Source organism: Gekko japonicus, unplaced genomic scaffold (assembly GCF_001447785.1).
Source record: "Gekko japonicus isolate JY-2015 unplaced genomic scaffold, Gekko_japonicus_V1.1 scaffold1433, whole genome shotgun sequence".
Lineage (NCBI taxonomy): Eukaryota > Metazoa > Chordata > Lepidosauria > Squamata > Gekkonidae > Gekko > Gekko japonicus.
The window spans coordinates 446894-463150 of NW_015168090.1; the positions used below are offsets into that span (position 1 = coordinate 446894).

At 48.9% G+C, this 16257-nt stretch overlaps 1 protein-coding gene across 1 annotated transcript in view; it reads right to left on the reverse strand.

Annotated features, from left to right (window-relative positions):
* DCDC2 (doublecortin domain containing 2) overlaps positions 1–15617 on the reverse strand; it is an 88293-nt gene extending 72676 nt beyond the window's left edge. Inside the window, exons 1-2 of the mRNA XM_015414733.1 lie at positions 15325–15617; positions 1940–1991 (exon numbers count right to left, since the gene is read on the reverse strand). Of these exons, the coding sequence (XP_015270219.1) occupies positions 1940–1991; positions 15325–15617 (345 nt within the window). The remainder of the gene's footprint in view (positions 1–1939; positions 1992–15324) is intronic.
* Between the last annotated feature and the right edge of the window lie 640 nt (positions 15618–16257).

The following is a 16257-nucleotide window of genomic DNA, read 5'->3' on the forward strand; positions in this document are numbered from 1 at the left end:
CTCCCGCCAGTCCTTGCAGGTGGTTGTGGTTACATATATTTCCGACACATATTTCCCAGTTTTCCACACATACCAGAATTTATTACAACAGACAGAATCACATTGTTTGTTCTTGCTTTTAAATCAAGGTTTTAGTCCACATTTGCAGAGAAATTCAAATTAACCTTGTTTGGAACTAGGGCTGTTTGGAGTCCCGTTGCCAGGGCGACGCGTAGCGTCACATCCTGGCGACGCCGGTGCAACACGGATCGCTGTCCCCCGCGGCAGCGATCCTGCAACGACGCACGGATCCCCAGCCGCGGTTTGGCAGCCCTATTTGGAACAAGTAAAAAATAGTTACATTATGGTTCAAGCAACATTTCAAGTTATACATTCAAGTTATACATTATCTGTGATCACTATTTTGTGATGCTTTGGCTAATGTTTGTTAGTAAAAGTTAACACAAAGGCAGACGCATAGCTCTCAAAAATTCCTTCTAGATGTTTGGGAAGGTCAGCTCTTGGGCTTCAAAATGAGGACCAGAAGCCTTCCCAAGTGCTCGCTCAGAACACCAGTAGTGTGATGGGTTTTGGGGGTATTTTTGCCATTAAGTCACAGTTGACTTATGGTGACCCTGTGGGATTTTAAAGGCAAGAGACGTTCAGAGGTGGTTTGCCATTGCATGCCTCCATGTCAACCCTGCTTAGCTTATGAGATCTGACAAGATCAGGCAATCCTGGGGCTATCCAGGTCAGGGCTAAGCTGAGAGTAATGTGACTGGCCCAAGGTCACCCAACAAGCTTCCATGGCATGAGTGGGGATTCAAACCTGAATTTCCCAGATCCTAGCCTGTCACTTTAACCACTACACCACACTGGCTCTAGTGATGAAATAGTACTTTGGAATTTGAGGGGTTTTTTACTGGCATGATTATGTATATCTGAAGTTAAATACAAGACATTTTTCACTGTATTTCTTTTCAGGCCACTGAAACAAAGTTTGCATCCAGTGGCACCTTTAAGACCAAATTTTGTTCTGCTGCTTCAGAACAACACAGCTACCCACCTGAATCCATTTTCTGGCCATTATTATGATTTGTTTTATTTCATGATTGTTACTGTAGATAATTTTGTAGTATAGAGGTGGGGCCCTGATCTGGATTGCCCCAGCCTCGCTTGATCTCATCAGATCTCAGAAACTAAGCAGGGCCGATGTGGAGCCAGGCCTAATGTTCTAGCATTGTGCAAACACCTCCCAACATCTCTTGCCTTGCAAACTCTACAGGGTTGCCATAAATCAGCCATGACTTGACAGGAAGAAGAAGAAGGAGGAGGAGGAGGAGGAGGGGGAGGAGGAGGAGGAGGAGGTGGAGGAGCTAAAAAGCCATCCACCCTGGGAGCCAAATTGGCTAGCTACAGGACTGCTATATACTCCTGATTTTAGCTATATATAAGTTTCATGTTCTCTGGCTCCAGAAATGGAGGTGGGGGGTTGCTGTAGTAAAGCACAGAAAACATATTCATCTACAGATAACATATTTTCTGTATTTTTCTGATACACAATTCTTACTCATACAAATACATGGATTTGGTTTAAGAGCACCTAATGTTCTAGCATTGTGGAAAGTAAGCAAAGTAAGGACCAGATCATCCTAAATAGGAGACTTCTGGGAACTCCCTATAAGTCACTCTGCGATTTCCAGGGTAAGATATTAAAATACATACATGTGTGCCAATAAATAAATATTTTAATTCTCTGCAAAGATAAATCCTAATGTTACTTTAGCAAATTGGGAAGCCCAATAGATAACTGCTGGAGACACATTCTTGAGATTGCTTTGAGGCAAATTACTCTAGAATAAATATTCACTGGTTATCTTCCCATACATCATAAAACAAAAGTAACTGTTCTATAGTGCAGACTGATTCTGGTTAGATTTTTCAAGTTAAATTGTGTTACCTCATTATTTGTTTCTATAGGCCTTTTCTTCAGTTCTCCTATGTCCAAGTAGCTGAAAACCCAAAAAAGGAGAGTAAGTAACTTATAATTAAATCTGTTTTCATTATGAAACTTACTCGTATTCAGTTTGGAATGCAACAAAGTGAACTGTAAGGAATGAGCGACAAGTTTTAAACTCGATGAGCTCACTTACAGTTGTGAAATAGAAACAATAGCTAAAGTGTTGGTACTAGGCAGGTATATATCACTTATGCCACAAGGAAAGGAAGGATATAAATATTTGAATAAAATAAATAAACTATCAAACCTTTATTTAAAGTATTGCAAAATACACCCTATGTTTTCATATAGTTTCACGTAAAGGCAATGTTTGGCTTTCCCTTACACTTCTTATACTTTATTATTTTAAAAGGCTAAACGGTAAAGGTAAAAAAGATCTGGCTCTGATTCAGCACAGGCACTCTCTCTATTTTGATAGACTTGGTCACATGGGTGGTTATAAAACAAGCACATACAAATCCTGCCTTCAGGCTCCACCCCCAAAATCTCCAGGTATTTCCCATCCCAGAGCTAGCAACTCTAGTGGGATCAGCAACACGTTGGGGCGGCGGCGGCAGCAGCGGAGCTTCTGGAGTATCTTAAACTTTGCCCGACTCTCAGCACAAACCAATGTCAGCAACAACCCTATAGCAAAACTGGGAAAATCCCCAAAGAAACCACGGAGAGTAAAAATAAAATTGCTTCCAGTTTCAGCCTCCAGCCATGATACAGCTTAGGATACCAACTAAGCTTGCAGCCAGCCAGAACTCTGCCATGGGCTACATAAATCATAGTTAAGAACACACCTATATCTGGGGACAAGATTAACAGCATGTGGCTATATCTCTCTGGTCCAGTGTTCCCTCTAAGCTGAGTTAGTGTGAGCTAGCTCACACTAACTCAGCTTAGAGGGAACATTGCTCTGGTCCCATGTCAGACACACTTATAATATGGATACATTTACTATTTATAAAGATAAAAGCATAACACATAAAATAATTAAAACTATTAACCTTAAAAAACCAGCCAATACAACAACATTTGGCAGCATAAACCAGGGCTTGACAAATCCCAGGCACCAGGACAACACAACACTTAGAAGCATCATTGTGGCACCTAATACTTTCAGCCATCATTTGTTGTAAGTGTATCTTGGTGATTCTCAGTAGAACCACAAAGATTATTTAGGTCAGGGACAGAGGTTAGATTTTTGTTGTGATGACAATCAGCATTGCCCCTTATTTTGGGGCAGGAACGCACAGGAACGGAGTTCCGGCTGGCTTCAGAGTTGGCCACGCCCACTACAGCCAAAACTGCTGTGTGCGTTGCTACAGAGGGAAGGCCTGGAGAGCAACCCCTCTGACGACTTCGAGGCGGGGTGGCTGGGGTGGCTGGAAGGATCGGGGAGGCGTTTAAATGCCTCCCTGTGCATTCCCCAGCCTGTCCAAGGGTCGGCTTGCCCTTCCCTTTCCTTCAAGGGGACGTCTTGCCCGGGCTCCCCGCAGCCGTGGGGCACCCGGGCAAGCCAAGGGAAGGCATGGGGTGTGGCCTAATATGCTAATGAGCTGTGTTGTCAAGGTGTGGCTTAATATGCTAATGAGTTTCTGCTATTGGGTGTGGCCTATTATGCTAATGAGTTCCTGCTGGGCTTTTTCTACAAAAAAAGCCCTGCCCCTTATCTATTCATACACAACAACTGGAATGGCCAGTTCTGGGTTGGGAAATATCTGGAGATTTGGGGGGTGAAGCCTGAGAAGGGCGGGATTTAGGGAAGGGAGGGACTTCAGTGGGGTATAAAGCCATAGAGTACACCTTCCTAAGTGGCCATTTTCTCCGGGTGAACTGATCTCTGTCACCTGGAAATCAGTTGTAATAGCAGGAGATCTCCAGCCACCACCTGGAGGTTGACAACCCTAACACCAACAAGCCTTTTCTCATTGCTTGAAAAATGACAAGAAACTGTGAAGAGTTTAGGGTTAGGTTTTGTGGATCATTAAAATATAAAACCTGAAAGCTGACAAATAAGTCTGCCTCCTAAATGTGAGGGGCGGGGCTTGAAAAGCCAAAGAAAATTTGTCAGGCCCTGGCCTAAACAAGCCTCATAGCCACCCTCAGGCTAGAAGCAGATTGTACAATCAGTTAGGACACACATGCGCCGGGGGGGGGGGAGACTTGGGTGATGGAAACTCTAAAGGTCACTTTCCATAAGCCAAGTAAGAGAACAAACACTGTTGTAGCATATTTCTGTTCAAAACCTTTATAGGTATTCCATCTCAGAACACAAAAACCAACCAGGAACCTCCACATCTCCAAGTGGGAATAAAAGGACAATGTACCCCACACAGGTAAGCAAGGAAATATGACTTTTGCCTCAAGCTTTGTCTGCTGCAAAGTAGGTCGGGGGTTCTTCTTGCAGATGCACTGGCCTGGTCAGCAGGATATTGTGTTGGAAGTGGGGGGATACAGTCTTAGTAACTATCAGCCACTCCATTTTAACCTTTGCAACTGCTGTCCAAACACTTCCATTACCTGCTGTCTTCCAGAAGCAGAGTGGCATGCAACAGCACTTAGCAGAACTCAAGGCCAAACTACATAGTGTCCTTGTGTCTGACAGGTGAATGCTTACTGCCATTTTAAAGCCTAAAATGAGCAATTAAAAATGCTACAAGGGCCCAATCCAGTTTGGGCCTGCAGCAGGGTAGGATAAGATGCTTTCCCCTCCCCTACATACGCCTTTTCAAGTGCTGAAACACCATGGGCCATTTAGATACTTGGACATGCTGGGGCAAGGGTGGGGGACAAAAAAGCCTTGTTCTACTGCATTGTGGGACCAATCAGGATTGGGTTCTCACGACATTTTTCAATCACCCCATTTTAAGTTTTTTAATGGTGGCGGCAGCCCCACGTTGGACGTGAGGATGCTGTCACATCTAGTTTGGCCCAAAGTACCCGTGCAACATGCATACAATGAATATGTACTGGCTCAGTAGGTACACTGTGCCCAAGAGAAGTATCCCACCAAGGGTGAGGGGGAGCTGAGAGAACTGCAAGAGCACCATGTGCGTGCCTTTGGAGCCCAGTTGCTCTTGAAGGTGCTCCCTTCACAATGCAGTGCCAATCATCTGCTGAGCCTACAGCACAACCAACAGCTACAGTGACCAACATGCTTCTCTGCTGTGGGGTTGACAACTCTCCTAGCCCGGCTCCTGCACCAGTGCAAACTGCTTTGTTTTACCAGTTCTACCTGTGATCTGTCTGTGCTGCTTGCAAAGGCACAGCAATCTGGCTGGAACAAAAAACTGGGCAGCCACTTTGATCTGCTTTGCTTTCAGACTTCTGTACCTGATGCCCTTCAATAAATGCGGGGTCTGTTTCCCAGGTGTGGTCTCTGTTTGATTGGAATTTGGTGGATAGGGATTAATTCTCACTACCATGAGACTCACACAGGGAGGGGGATGGAGATGTCCTCTAATGCCTGTTCAGATATGGTCTAGCAAGGGGTGGTACACTTTGAGCTTTGTGCAATGCCCGTGTCTTCTGAGCCTTGTGGCCCAGCAGACAAGAATGGGGTGTAAGAACTGCTGGGATGAATAGGAGTAGGCAGCAATAACAAGCCCTTTGACTGCAGAAATGAGATGGTGTATGGGGACTGCCAACCAAAATGATCTATGTGTGGAGCAGCCAATCAGCATGAGACACCCAAGTTATGTGTGGGACTCCTTCCAGTGCTGTGTAAAGGGCTTCATCTGGGAAAACTAGGTATTCTATACCTGTGCCTTTCCATTGCACTATGACTTGCTCTGCAGTCTTCCCTGCCCTAGTGTATGTGGCTGTTTTCCATGTCAGGGCTGCTGTGGGATTTCTAATGCCATATGCTGTGTCTATAGCAGTGTACCCAGTTGGCTGTGTGGTACAGGACTGCTCCTGAGTGTGTGAGATGGATATTCTAGTCAGGGGTCATTTCGTAGAAAAAGAGCTAGGGGAACTCATTAGCATAATTAATTATCATATGCCACACCCCCTGACATCACCGGAAGTGCGTCATAAGGCCACACACCCTGACATCACCGGAAGTGTGTCATAAGGCCACACACCCCGCCCCCAACGGTCCTGGCTGCCGCTGCCGGCCTTGCAGCTCCACTGCCGAGCCCCATGAGGGGCCCGGCGGTGGACCTGCAAGTCCGGCGGGAGTGCAAGGAAGCCCCGCGAAGGCCCTCCCTGGCCCCAGGCAGGCAGGGGTGGGGAGAGGCAGAGAGGAAGCAACTTACCCTCCCTCTTCTCCTGCCTCCTCCTGGCTGAATGAGGGCCAGAAGCAGGGCGGCCGGAAGCAGGGGGCGGGGCTTCGTCAAGTGCCCCGTCCCCCATACCTCACCTGGGGGAACTGCGTTCCCCCGCGTTCCCCCCCGAAATGACCTCTGATTCTAGTCCAGACTGACCAGGCCTGTTGCCAGTGGCAGAACAATGGCAGGCATTAGAGGACATCTCCATTCCTCTCATGGGTGTGAGAATACATGAAATTTAATGTTACCTGCCCTGAACCTGTGTGTGGGAAAGGCGGGATATAAATTAGACAGACAGACAGATAGGACAGAGGGGCAGTCTACCCTGGATGGAACTTAAGGGAGGCTTTTGAAGGGAGCCCTTGAAGTCAGTGTCGTCCTTCTGCCTACAGCCGAACATCTTCCCTTTTATTTTTAAAATGCAGTTCTAGCTGCAGCCACTAGGAGTGCAGGGAAGTCTGAGCATAGCAAAAAACCAAGCATCCCTTTTCTCCAAGACTCAAGCAAATTTCCTTAACAGATAATTCTGATAGCTGGTACTGTAATTGCCAGCCTGCAGGTAATTTTCTCCAATAATCCAGTCTTTCTCTTTCCTTTTCCTTGCACCCAGCTCAGCCAGATCTTGCATAGCAGTAGTTAGGGAGTTGCAGCAAGATAAAACAACCTTTCCCACTCTCAGTTTCTCTCTTTTCCACACATTTCTCATTCATTTCTATCTCCCTTCACCTGACTTTTCTGTGCCCTTTATTTTAACTTCTTGGTCTCAAGACCTTCTCATCCCTATCCTGAGTAAGAGTAGTATTAGTAGCAAACCTTTGTTAATATTATGCTGGGTACTCTGTACATTGCACTGGTTCTGCTGGGGTGCAAAAATACATCCCTTCAGTTTCTACTGCAGAGATTCTCTGGTTTGACTTTAATCCTTTGGAAACAATTGAGGATGGGGGGCAGTGTTCCCTCTAAGCTGAGTTAGTGTGAGCTAGCTCACAGTTTTTTAGCCTCTGGCTCACACATTTTTGTCTGAGCTCAGGAAGGATGGCTCCAGAGCAAACTAACTTATGCAGCAGCCAAATCGCTCGCTCACAAGTTTAATGCCAGTAGCTCACAAAGTAGAATTTGTGCTCACAAGACTCCACAGTTTAGAGGGAACATTGATGGGGGGCAGTGTGTTTCTTAACATCCAGTCTGGTGAAGCTTGCGATCAATATTTTGTGATGCCATGGCTAGTGTTAGTAGAAGTTAGTACAAAGGCAGACTCCTAGCTCTCAAAAATGCCTTGTAGTTGTTTGGAATGTTCAGCTCTTGGGCTTCAAAATATAGAACAGAAGCCCTCCCAAGTGCCTGCTCAGAACACCAGTGGTGTGATGGAAATTTTTCTTCTTGCCATCAAGTCACAGCTGATGTATGGCAACCCTGTAGGATGTTCAAGGTAAGAGACGTTCAGAAGTGGTTTGCCACTGCCTGCCCTCCACATCAGCCCTGCTTAGCTTCTGTGATCTGAGGAGATCAAGCAATCCTGGGGCTATCCAAGTCAGGGCTACGCTGAGAGTAATGTGACTGGCCCAAGGTCACCCAGCAAGCTTCCATGGCACGAGTGGGGATTTGAACCTGGATTTCCCAGATCCTATTCTGACACTTTAACCACCACTCCACGTGGTGGAATAGCATGTTGGGAATTTGAATTTTTTTTTTTTACTGGCATGATTATATACACGAAGTTAAATTTAAAAAAAATTACTGTCTGCCTTTCTTTTCTGGCCATTGAAACAAAGTTTCGGTCCAGTGGCACCTTTAAAGTCAAATTTTGTTCTGCTGCTTCAGAACAACATGGCTACCCACCTGAATCTATTTTCTGGCCATTATTACGATTTGTTTTATTTCATGATTATTACTGAAAATAGTTTTGTCGCATAGAGGAGGGGCCCTGATCTGGATAGCCCCAGCCTAGCCTGATCTCGTCAGATCTCAGAATCGGCTCAGGGCCGATGTGGAGCCAGGCACTGGCAAACCATCTCCAAACATCTCTTGCCTTGGAAACCCTGTGGGGTTGCCATAGGTCAGCTGTGACTTCATGGCACAAAAAATAGGGGGGGGTATTAAAAAATTATCTGCCCCTGGCACCAAATAGGCTGGGTATGCCACTACCTGCTGCTGGTCAAACTGTGAGCTTTGCATTCTTGTCAGCATTACTCTTGGTGGGATTCAATCTTTGGCCCCTATTTGCCATAGTTGTGTTTTACCCCACTGAGCTACTGGAATGACTACAGGAAGATTTTCTATGTATGGCTGTGAAAAGTACTGAGACTTACTAGTGATTTCAGCTCTCATACTTTATTTCAGCTCAGAACAAGACGAGAGACCCCAGCTCGCAGGCTGGTTTATATGTGCACAAACCCCGCTCCCCAAATACACCCACACACAAGTGATTGGCTATTTACAGTGGCTGAGAGTTCCATAGGCTCTCGGCCAGGAGCCTAGCCTGCCGATAGGTGCCGGCTAGGATCCGCTTGTCCAATTGTTACTGGGAGCGAAGCTCGGTCGCTTCGCCTGACCACGTGGCGAAGCGACCTGATATGGATACATTACACCCCTCCCCCCTTGGTCCAAAAGACACCCACACACATAGTCCTGCAAGTAGGAAGGAGTTTTACGGTTTCTCGTAGAGCGGCGAGGTGCGGGAACCAGGGCGGAAGGTGACACTGGAGCACTCGGCTGCAAGGTGGGCGGTGTTGGCGGTTGGGGCGCTGGTAGCGCTGTTTCTCGGGACCCGGTCGTGCGGTCAGCAGGGGCCTCGACGGAAACCTCACTTCACTGGGCCAGGTCGTCCAGTAGCTGAGGTGGAGTGGAAGTCTCTGGGGTGTCTGGGTCCCCGCAGTCCTCGGGGTCACGTGGCAGTACCCGTTGCCGCAGCTGATCGATGTGGCATGAAGTATCTGGCCGTCTTCGCTGGAGACATCGTAGGACCTGGGTCCCCGGACTCTCACCACCCGGGCCGGAATCCATGGCAGGCCTTGCGCATAGTTCCGGGCGTAGACCGGGTCCTTGGGAAAAAACCCTCTGGCTGACTCGGGTGACTCCGTGGCCGGTTCCTCTTCCGGTGCTCGATTGGGATGGAGGCGGTCCAGCCGGGTCGTCAGGTGCCGTCCTAACAGGAGTTCCGCTGGGCTCTGTCCTGTCGCGGTGTGGGGCGTCGTTCTCTGGCCAAAGAGGAATGCGGCCAGCTTGTACTCCCAGTCCTTGCTGTCCAGGTGATGGAGCGCCTCCTTGGTCATCCGAACCATGCATTCGGCTTGGCCATTGGTCGCTGGGTGGAACAGTGCTGATCGGACATGGCGAATTCCATAGTCCTGGAATTCGCTAGAGGTGAAGGCCGTGCCGTTGTCGGTGACCAGGGTGTCGGGAATACCCTGGGCACTGCAGATGTGCCACATGGCCCAGATGGCGGCTCTTGAGGAAGTGGACGGTACCGGAATGACCTCGAGCCATTTGCTGTATGTATCCACGAGTATAAAGAATATTTGACCCTGGAACGGCCCCGCGAAGTCCAAGTGGAGCCAAGACCAGGGCTTGTGCAAGGACTCCCAGGCTCTAGCGGGAGCCCAGGGAGGCTCGGGCCAGGATTCTTGGCAGGGTTGACACCTCTTGACCCGGTCCTCGATGTCCTGATCCAGCCCTGCCCACCATACATAACTTCTGGCCAAAGCTTTCATCCGGACCACCCTGGGATGTGTCTCGTGAAGCACCGTGAGGACTCATTCCCGTAAAGGGGCTGGGATCACCGGCTGGGATCACCCCCCTGCCGCCCCACATCATGCAGCCTTTGTGGGCTGACAGCTCATCCTTGCGGGATGCAAAGGCCGTGAAGTCCACCCCCCTGGGGCCATAGGCCACCCCCTTCTCACCCAGTCCAAGACGCGGCAAAGGATCGGGTCTTTGGCAGTGCGGCGCACCACTTCCCGAATGTGCACCGATTAATTGGGAAGAGCCTCCAGAAGCGCGACTTGATGAGTGGAAGCCGGGTCTGGATCCTTAGACGGCAGCGGAAGACGGCTCAAAGCGTCAGCATGTCCCATCGCTTTCCCAGGCCGATGGACGAGCACATATGAGTAAGCTGCCAGGAAAACCAACCAGCTGAGTACCCGGGGAGACATCATCTGGGGGGTTTGGTGGTCTGGGGCCAGGAGGTCGAGGAGCGGTTTATGGTCCGTCAGGATTGTGAATGGCCGACCGTACAAATAATGGTGGATTTTTTTCACCCCTGCCACAATAGCCAGCGCCTCCTTGTCAACCTGCGCATAGTTACGCTCGGCAGATGACAAGGTGCGAGAGTAATAAGCAACCGGGACCTCCCGGCCGTCTGGTAACTGGTGGCCCAAGACCGCCCCGACCCCATACGGAGAGGCATCGCAGGCCAGGGCCTCATTGAAGTGGGAGAGGACCGAGTTGGAGACAAGAAGGTCCTTTACTGCCTGGAAAGCGGCGGCGTGCTCTGGGCTCCAGACCCTCGGAGCGTTTTTATCTAGCAGGCGGTGCAGAGGTTCTGCCACCGTGGCCTTTAGAGGGAGAAAGGAGTGATAAAAATGTAACAGGCCTAAGAAAGCCTGTAATTCAGTCTTGGACGTAGGCGGGGGCGCCTGTGAGATAGCCGTCGTCTTTTCTTCCGTGGGGTGAATTCCCTGGGTGTCCACGGCGAACCCCAAGAACTCCACCTTGGGAACCCCGAGTAAGCATTTCTCTTGCTTGACTTTCAGGCCGGCCGTGTCGAAATGCTGGAGCACCGCCCGCAGCCTGTCGGCGAAGGTCGAGACATCCGGGGCCGCGATGAGCACATAATCTAGAAATGGCTGCACTCCTGAAATGCCTTTTAACAAAGTGCCCATGAACGATTGAAAAATTCCCGGTGCGACCGATACCCCAAACTGGAGCCTATGGACTTTGAAAGCCCCTTTGTGCATTGCTATCGTTTGGGCTTCTGCCGTGGCAGCATCCACCAGCAGTTGCTGGTAGGCCTGGCCAAGTCCAGCTTGCCAAAAACCCGAGCCCCAGCCAGTGCGGCTAACACGTGGCTGACCACCGGTACCGGATAAGCGTGGTCTTGGAGGGCTTTGTTCAGAGTGCACTTATAGTCCGCACAAATCTACACTTCGCCATTAGGCTTGACCGGGGTGACTATCGGGGTCTCCCACCATGCAGAAGCAATGGGCTCTAACACCCCCTGGGCCACCAAGCAATCAAGCTCCGCCTCGATCTTTGGCCTCATCGCAATGGGGGGATGTCTGGCCTTTACCCGGATGGGGTGGATAGCCGGGTTGAGGTTGAGGGAAATGGGGGCTCCTGTGTAGCGGCCGAGTGTGCCATTGAAGACCCTGGGGATCTCATTGCACACCGCTGCGAAATTCTCAGCCCGGAGCTGATTAATCCCCCCGATCGTTAATCTCAGGGGCCCGAACCAAGAAAGTCCCAGCAGACTGGAGAGCCTTCCCCCCACCACCAGCAAGTCCAATTTTCCATGGAAGTCCTGAAACTGCACCGTAAACTTGCCCCAGCCCCGCACCGCCACAGGGTTTTTGTTAAAGTCCCGTAACTTAAACCCCTGTGGCTTCCTCAGAGGGGGTCCCCCCCATGGGCAAAGCGAGCACAGCGTTTTCTCTGAAATTATGGAATAGTTAGAGCCAGTGTCCAGTTCCATGCTGCAGGGGAACCCCTCTATTAGCACCGTCACATGCACCTTATTTGGGCTATCGGGGGGCAAGTTACAAAGCTGGTGTGGCTGGTGGTGGGCAGAGAGGGTATGGAGGTCGGTGGGTTGATCTGCTGCTGTCTGGTGGGCTGAAGTCTTCTGGGGCTGTCGTCGGGAATGGCAGACCCGTGCCAGATGGCCTGGCTTGTTGCAGGAGTGGCAGACAGCGTCCCTGAAACGGCAACCCTGGTGTTCGTGCGCTTCCCCGCAGCTGGCACATTGGGATGATGCAGAGGAGGCTTTGGCCGCTGGTGCTCCCCCAGGGCGATGCTGCTGGGAGGCAGCGGACCTGGAGCACTTCCTCGTTCTCAGAGTCGTCAGACTCAAGCGTTGCTTTCATGCGATGCACCGCCCGCACTCGGCGGTCTTGGTGCGCCTTCTCGTAGGCCATGGACTCCCTGAGCACCTTATCTAGGGTCAGGTCGTCTTGGCTAACCAGTTTCCTACGGAGTTTGGTGGCCACCCGCTGGAGCCCAGCCAAGAACTCGGAGGCCGGCTCGTCCGGCCCCTGGACCCGCACAAAAAAGTCCATGCACTTGGCAAACTTTGTGGGTTTTGGTGAAAGGTGGTCGGTCAGTGCTTTCACCAGCACCACACAGGGCTCGTCCTTGGTCTGCTTTGGCACAATGAGGTCCTTAAGCAGCAAGACGGTGTCTATGCCGCAGAACTGGAGGAGATGGGCTTTTTTCTTACCCGGGTCTATGATGTCATGGCAGTCGAAGTAGTTCTCCAGGATCTCGAGTCAGGTCTCCCACTGTGCAGGGCGGGAGATGTCGAAAGCGGCGATGCTCTCCTGGGAGGTAGCCATCGTACTGCGTCCACGTGGTGAGAGTCGCTCGGGAGCGGCAGCGGCAACAATGGCGGGAGCGAGGCGGGAAGCGCTGCTGCTCTCGGGGTCAGCAAGGCAAGGTGCGGAGCGAGGAGCGGAGCAGTGAGCGGCAACCAGAGAACCAGCATGCGAAGCGGAGCGGCTTGCGGCAGTCTCGGCGTTGGGGCTTGATGCAGTGCTCGAATCTTTGTCTGGGTTGTTGTTCATGGGAGTTAAAATCCCACCTTCGTCGCCAGTGAAAAGTACTGAGACTTACTAGTGATTTCAGCTCTCATACTTTATTTCAGCTCAGAACAAGACGAGATACCCCAGCTCGCAGGCTGGTTTATATGTGCACAAACCCCACTCCCCAAACACACCCACACACAAGTGATTGGCTATTTACAGTGGCCAAGAGTTCCATAGGCTTTCGGCCAGGAGCCTAACCCGCCGATAGGTGCCGGCTAGGATCCGCTTATCCCATTGTTACTGGGAGCGAAGCTCAGTCGCTTCGCCTGACTGCGTGGCGAAATGGCCGTGCACGCGGTCTGATATGGATACATTACAGGCTGTATGTTCTCTTCTTGTAGCTCTAGAGCCTGCGTCCTCACAAAATGCTGGTTCTACTGATCTCCCAGCCACAGACCTGAAGCTCTATAAGGGGCAGATTTTGGGTGTTCTGCTAGTTAAAGAGAATTGTGGAGACATGTGGCTGATGTGGTCATAGTGGCCACAGTTACTTGCCAGCTAGAAAAAGGAAATATGGTTGCAGGAGAGAACTTGATCCCACTTTGGCAAAGCTCCCCGAGTATTCCAGGGCTCCTATTATTCATGTCATGGTCCACCCTATACTGGGGAAAGGGCTCTTTCCTATGTTCCATCACTTTTTTCTTCTGCTCTGTATGTGAGTGGTAGCTGGCTGCCAGGAGGAGAGGGAGCTACACTTGTGTGTACCAGTGTTCCCTGTGGGCTGAGTTAGTGTCAGCTAGCTCAGTTTTTAGCCTCTGGCTCACACATTTTTGTCTTCACTCAGGAAGGATGGCTCCAGAGAAAACTGATTTATGCAGTAGCCAAATCGCTGGTTCACAACTTTAATGCAAGTAGCTCACAAAGTAGAATTTTTGCTCACAAGACTCCACAACTTAGAGGGAGCACTGGTGTGTACTGACTAGCTACTTCCGTCTCTGGTGATAGGTGAGTTCCAGGGGTGCTATGGACTCTGGTGCTATAACTATACTCTCTGGTGCTATAACTATACTCTCTCCACAGTAGCACTTTGTGCATGAGCATCACCCCTGATATGTACACACACATGGGGGGGGGAGAGATCTTGGAGAATGGAAGGCAAGGAAAGAACTGCCTTTATGAGGACCTTGTGGGTTGTGATTCAAAGTATCCAAATCAATAATTTCAGGCAAATGTGATTTCTAAATCTGCATGCTAAATTTTGTTTGCATAATTTGGTAGTCTGTTCTTTAGTTGAAGAATATGGACAGTTGGCACCAATGTCCCTAGTCATTGGCTAAATAACAAAGATGGGGGCTAACAGAATGCGGGTTGAAGGAAACAGCAATTATCCACAGGCAAAAACACAGGTAGCTGAGACAGGGCAGGGAATCCCAAATCTAACTTCTGGCACATTTTCAAGTTTTCCTTCTAATTGCAAGGACCATGTGCTATTTTTAACAGCTTATATTTCCTAAATTCCTCAGTTCCTAATAGATTTTGCATTAGGAACAAAATTCTGTTTCATTCTATAACAACACACCCTGTGCAAAATCCTAGTTCCTTTAATGATCTTTAAAACCAATACTGATATAGAAAGGAGTAATGGAATCAGAGTATATATCTACACTACAGAATTAAGATTTTAATACTCGTGATGGTGTCACACAAAGAATCCTGGGAACTGTAGTTTAGTGCTGAGAAATCTAAAGATCCCTAGACTCTTTCATAAAACAAAAGTTCCAGGATTCCCTGAGTAGGGGAATGATTGCTTAACCGTTTTATGTTTGTGTAGATGTATCGTAAGAGTGCTGAGCATCCCAGTGCAACATAAGCCAATTTACTGTGTTTCCAGGTTGCATCTTTGCAGTGGTTATCACACACAACAAATCTTACTTACATAAATGCCACATGCTGACAAACAATAAAATACCACCAGAAAGCCCCTCATATTCAGCATGATGCTATTAATTAACATAAGAAAAGACAGAGGTCTTCAACCAACTCCTCTTTCTCTTTCAGAATAAAAGTTCTATTGGGAGATGAAGATAAGAGGATTTCAGGAAGAATGTCCCCAAGAAAATGGGGAACTGGGGAAAGTAGAAGAGCCCTCCAAAGTATGAAGAATTTCCATTCTTAAAGCTGTTAAGCCTGAAGTTTCTCTTATATTTCCTAGCTACAAAGCAATTGCATAACAATGACCAATTTTTGTGGCACTTGGACACTGCAATGCAATTATCATAGCACTGAGCTTCAAGCATATTTTGGATTCTTTCAAAAAGTGATTACTTACTTGAGTTTTTTGAAGGCCTCCCTGCCACCAGCAACATAATGTTCTCCACTCCGAATATCATCCAGCTGCCGGACACGGTGCCCACCACAAGGAGTGTAGATGTTCCGCACAGCCCCAAAGGGGGCATTCACCCCACTTGTCACCTCTTTCAGGAAGACATCAAAACTAGACACCTTCTTCTCATGGATGACCACTCGGCGCCCTGGGAAGAATGGATCTCCGTTACGATACACCATCACACTCTTCACCACAGGCTGCGTCAGGCATGTTGGCTTGGCACTAGGACTACTCATAGCTCTGCTTCTCCCTCTTCTGCTTCCTGTTTCTAAAGGAGACTTTGAGATGCGCACCTGTTGATTCAATAGGAATGGTGGTTATTGCCCACTGTCTCTCTCCTGCAGATGTGTTCAAATGTCCATTTGCAATACATGAACTGAATGTACACATACAGCAAGACTGGCACACTGCAGCTACCACCAATGGTATCTCTCTCTGGATAAAAGAACCAGAGGGATTCCTATCATTTCCCTAAGGTTTCAACTTCAGTGCCATGTAAAGAGTAACCTCTGCTAGGCAACCAGTTCTTGCCACTCTCTGGAGAATCGTACAGCCACAGGGTTTTTTTTTCTGTACTCTCACACAAACTACAGACATAAAGCTGAAAAGGTGACTAAGCAGAATAAATAAACCCCCTCTTAGTACCACAGAACCCTCACCTATGTAGTTATTTGAAAACACACATACACGGTGTCTTCCCTCATGTCCTCTTTCATGGAAGTTTTCTCCTCTATTCCTCTTTCATTTTCTCCATCTTGGAAATAAACCAAGTGAGATGGCCAGCAAAGGATAAAGTGCCCCACCATAGAGATGACAGAAAAATGGAGAGAGGAGTATTAGGGTAATATAATGGTTATTCAGAAAGCTGAAAGTGGA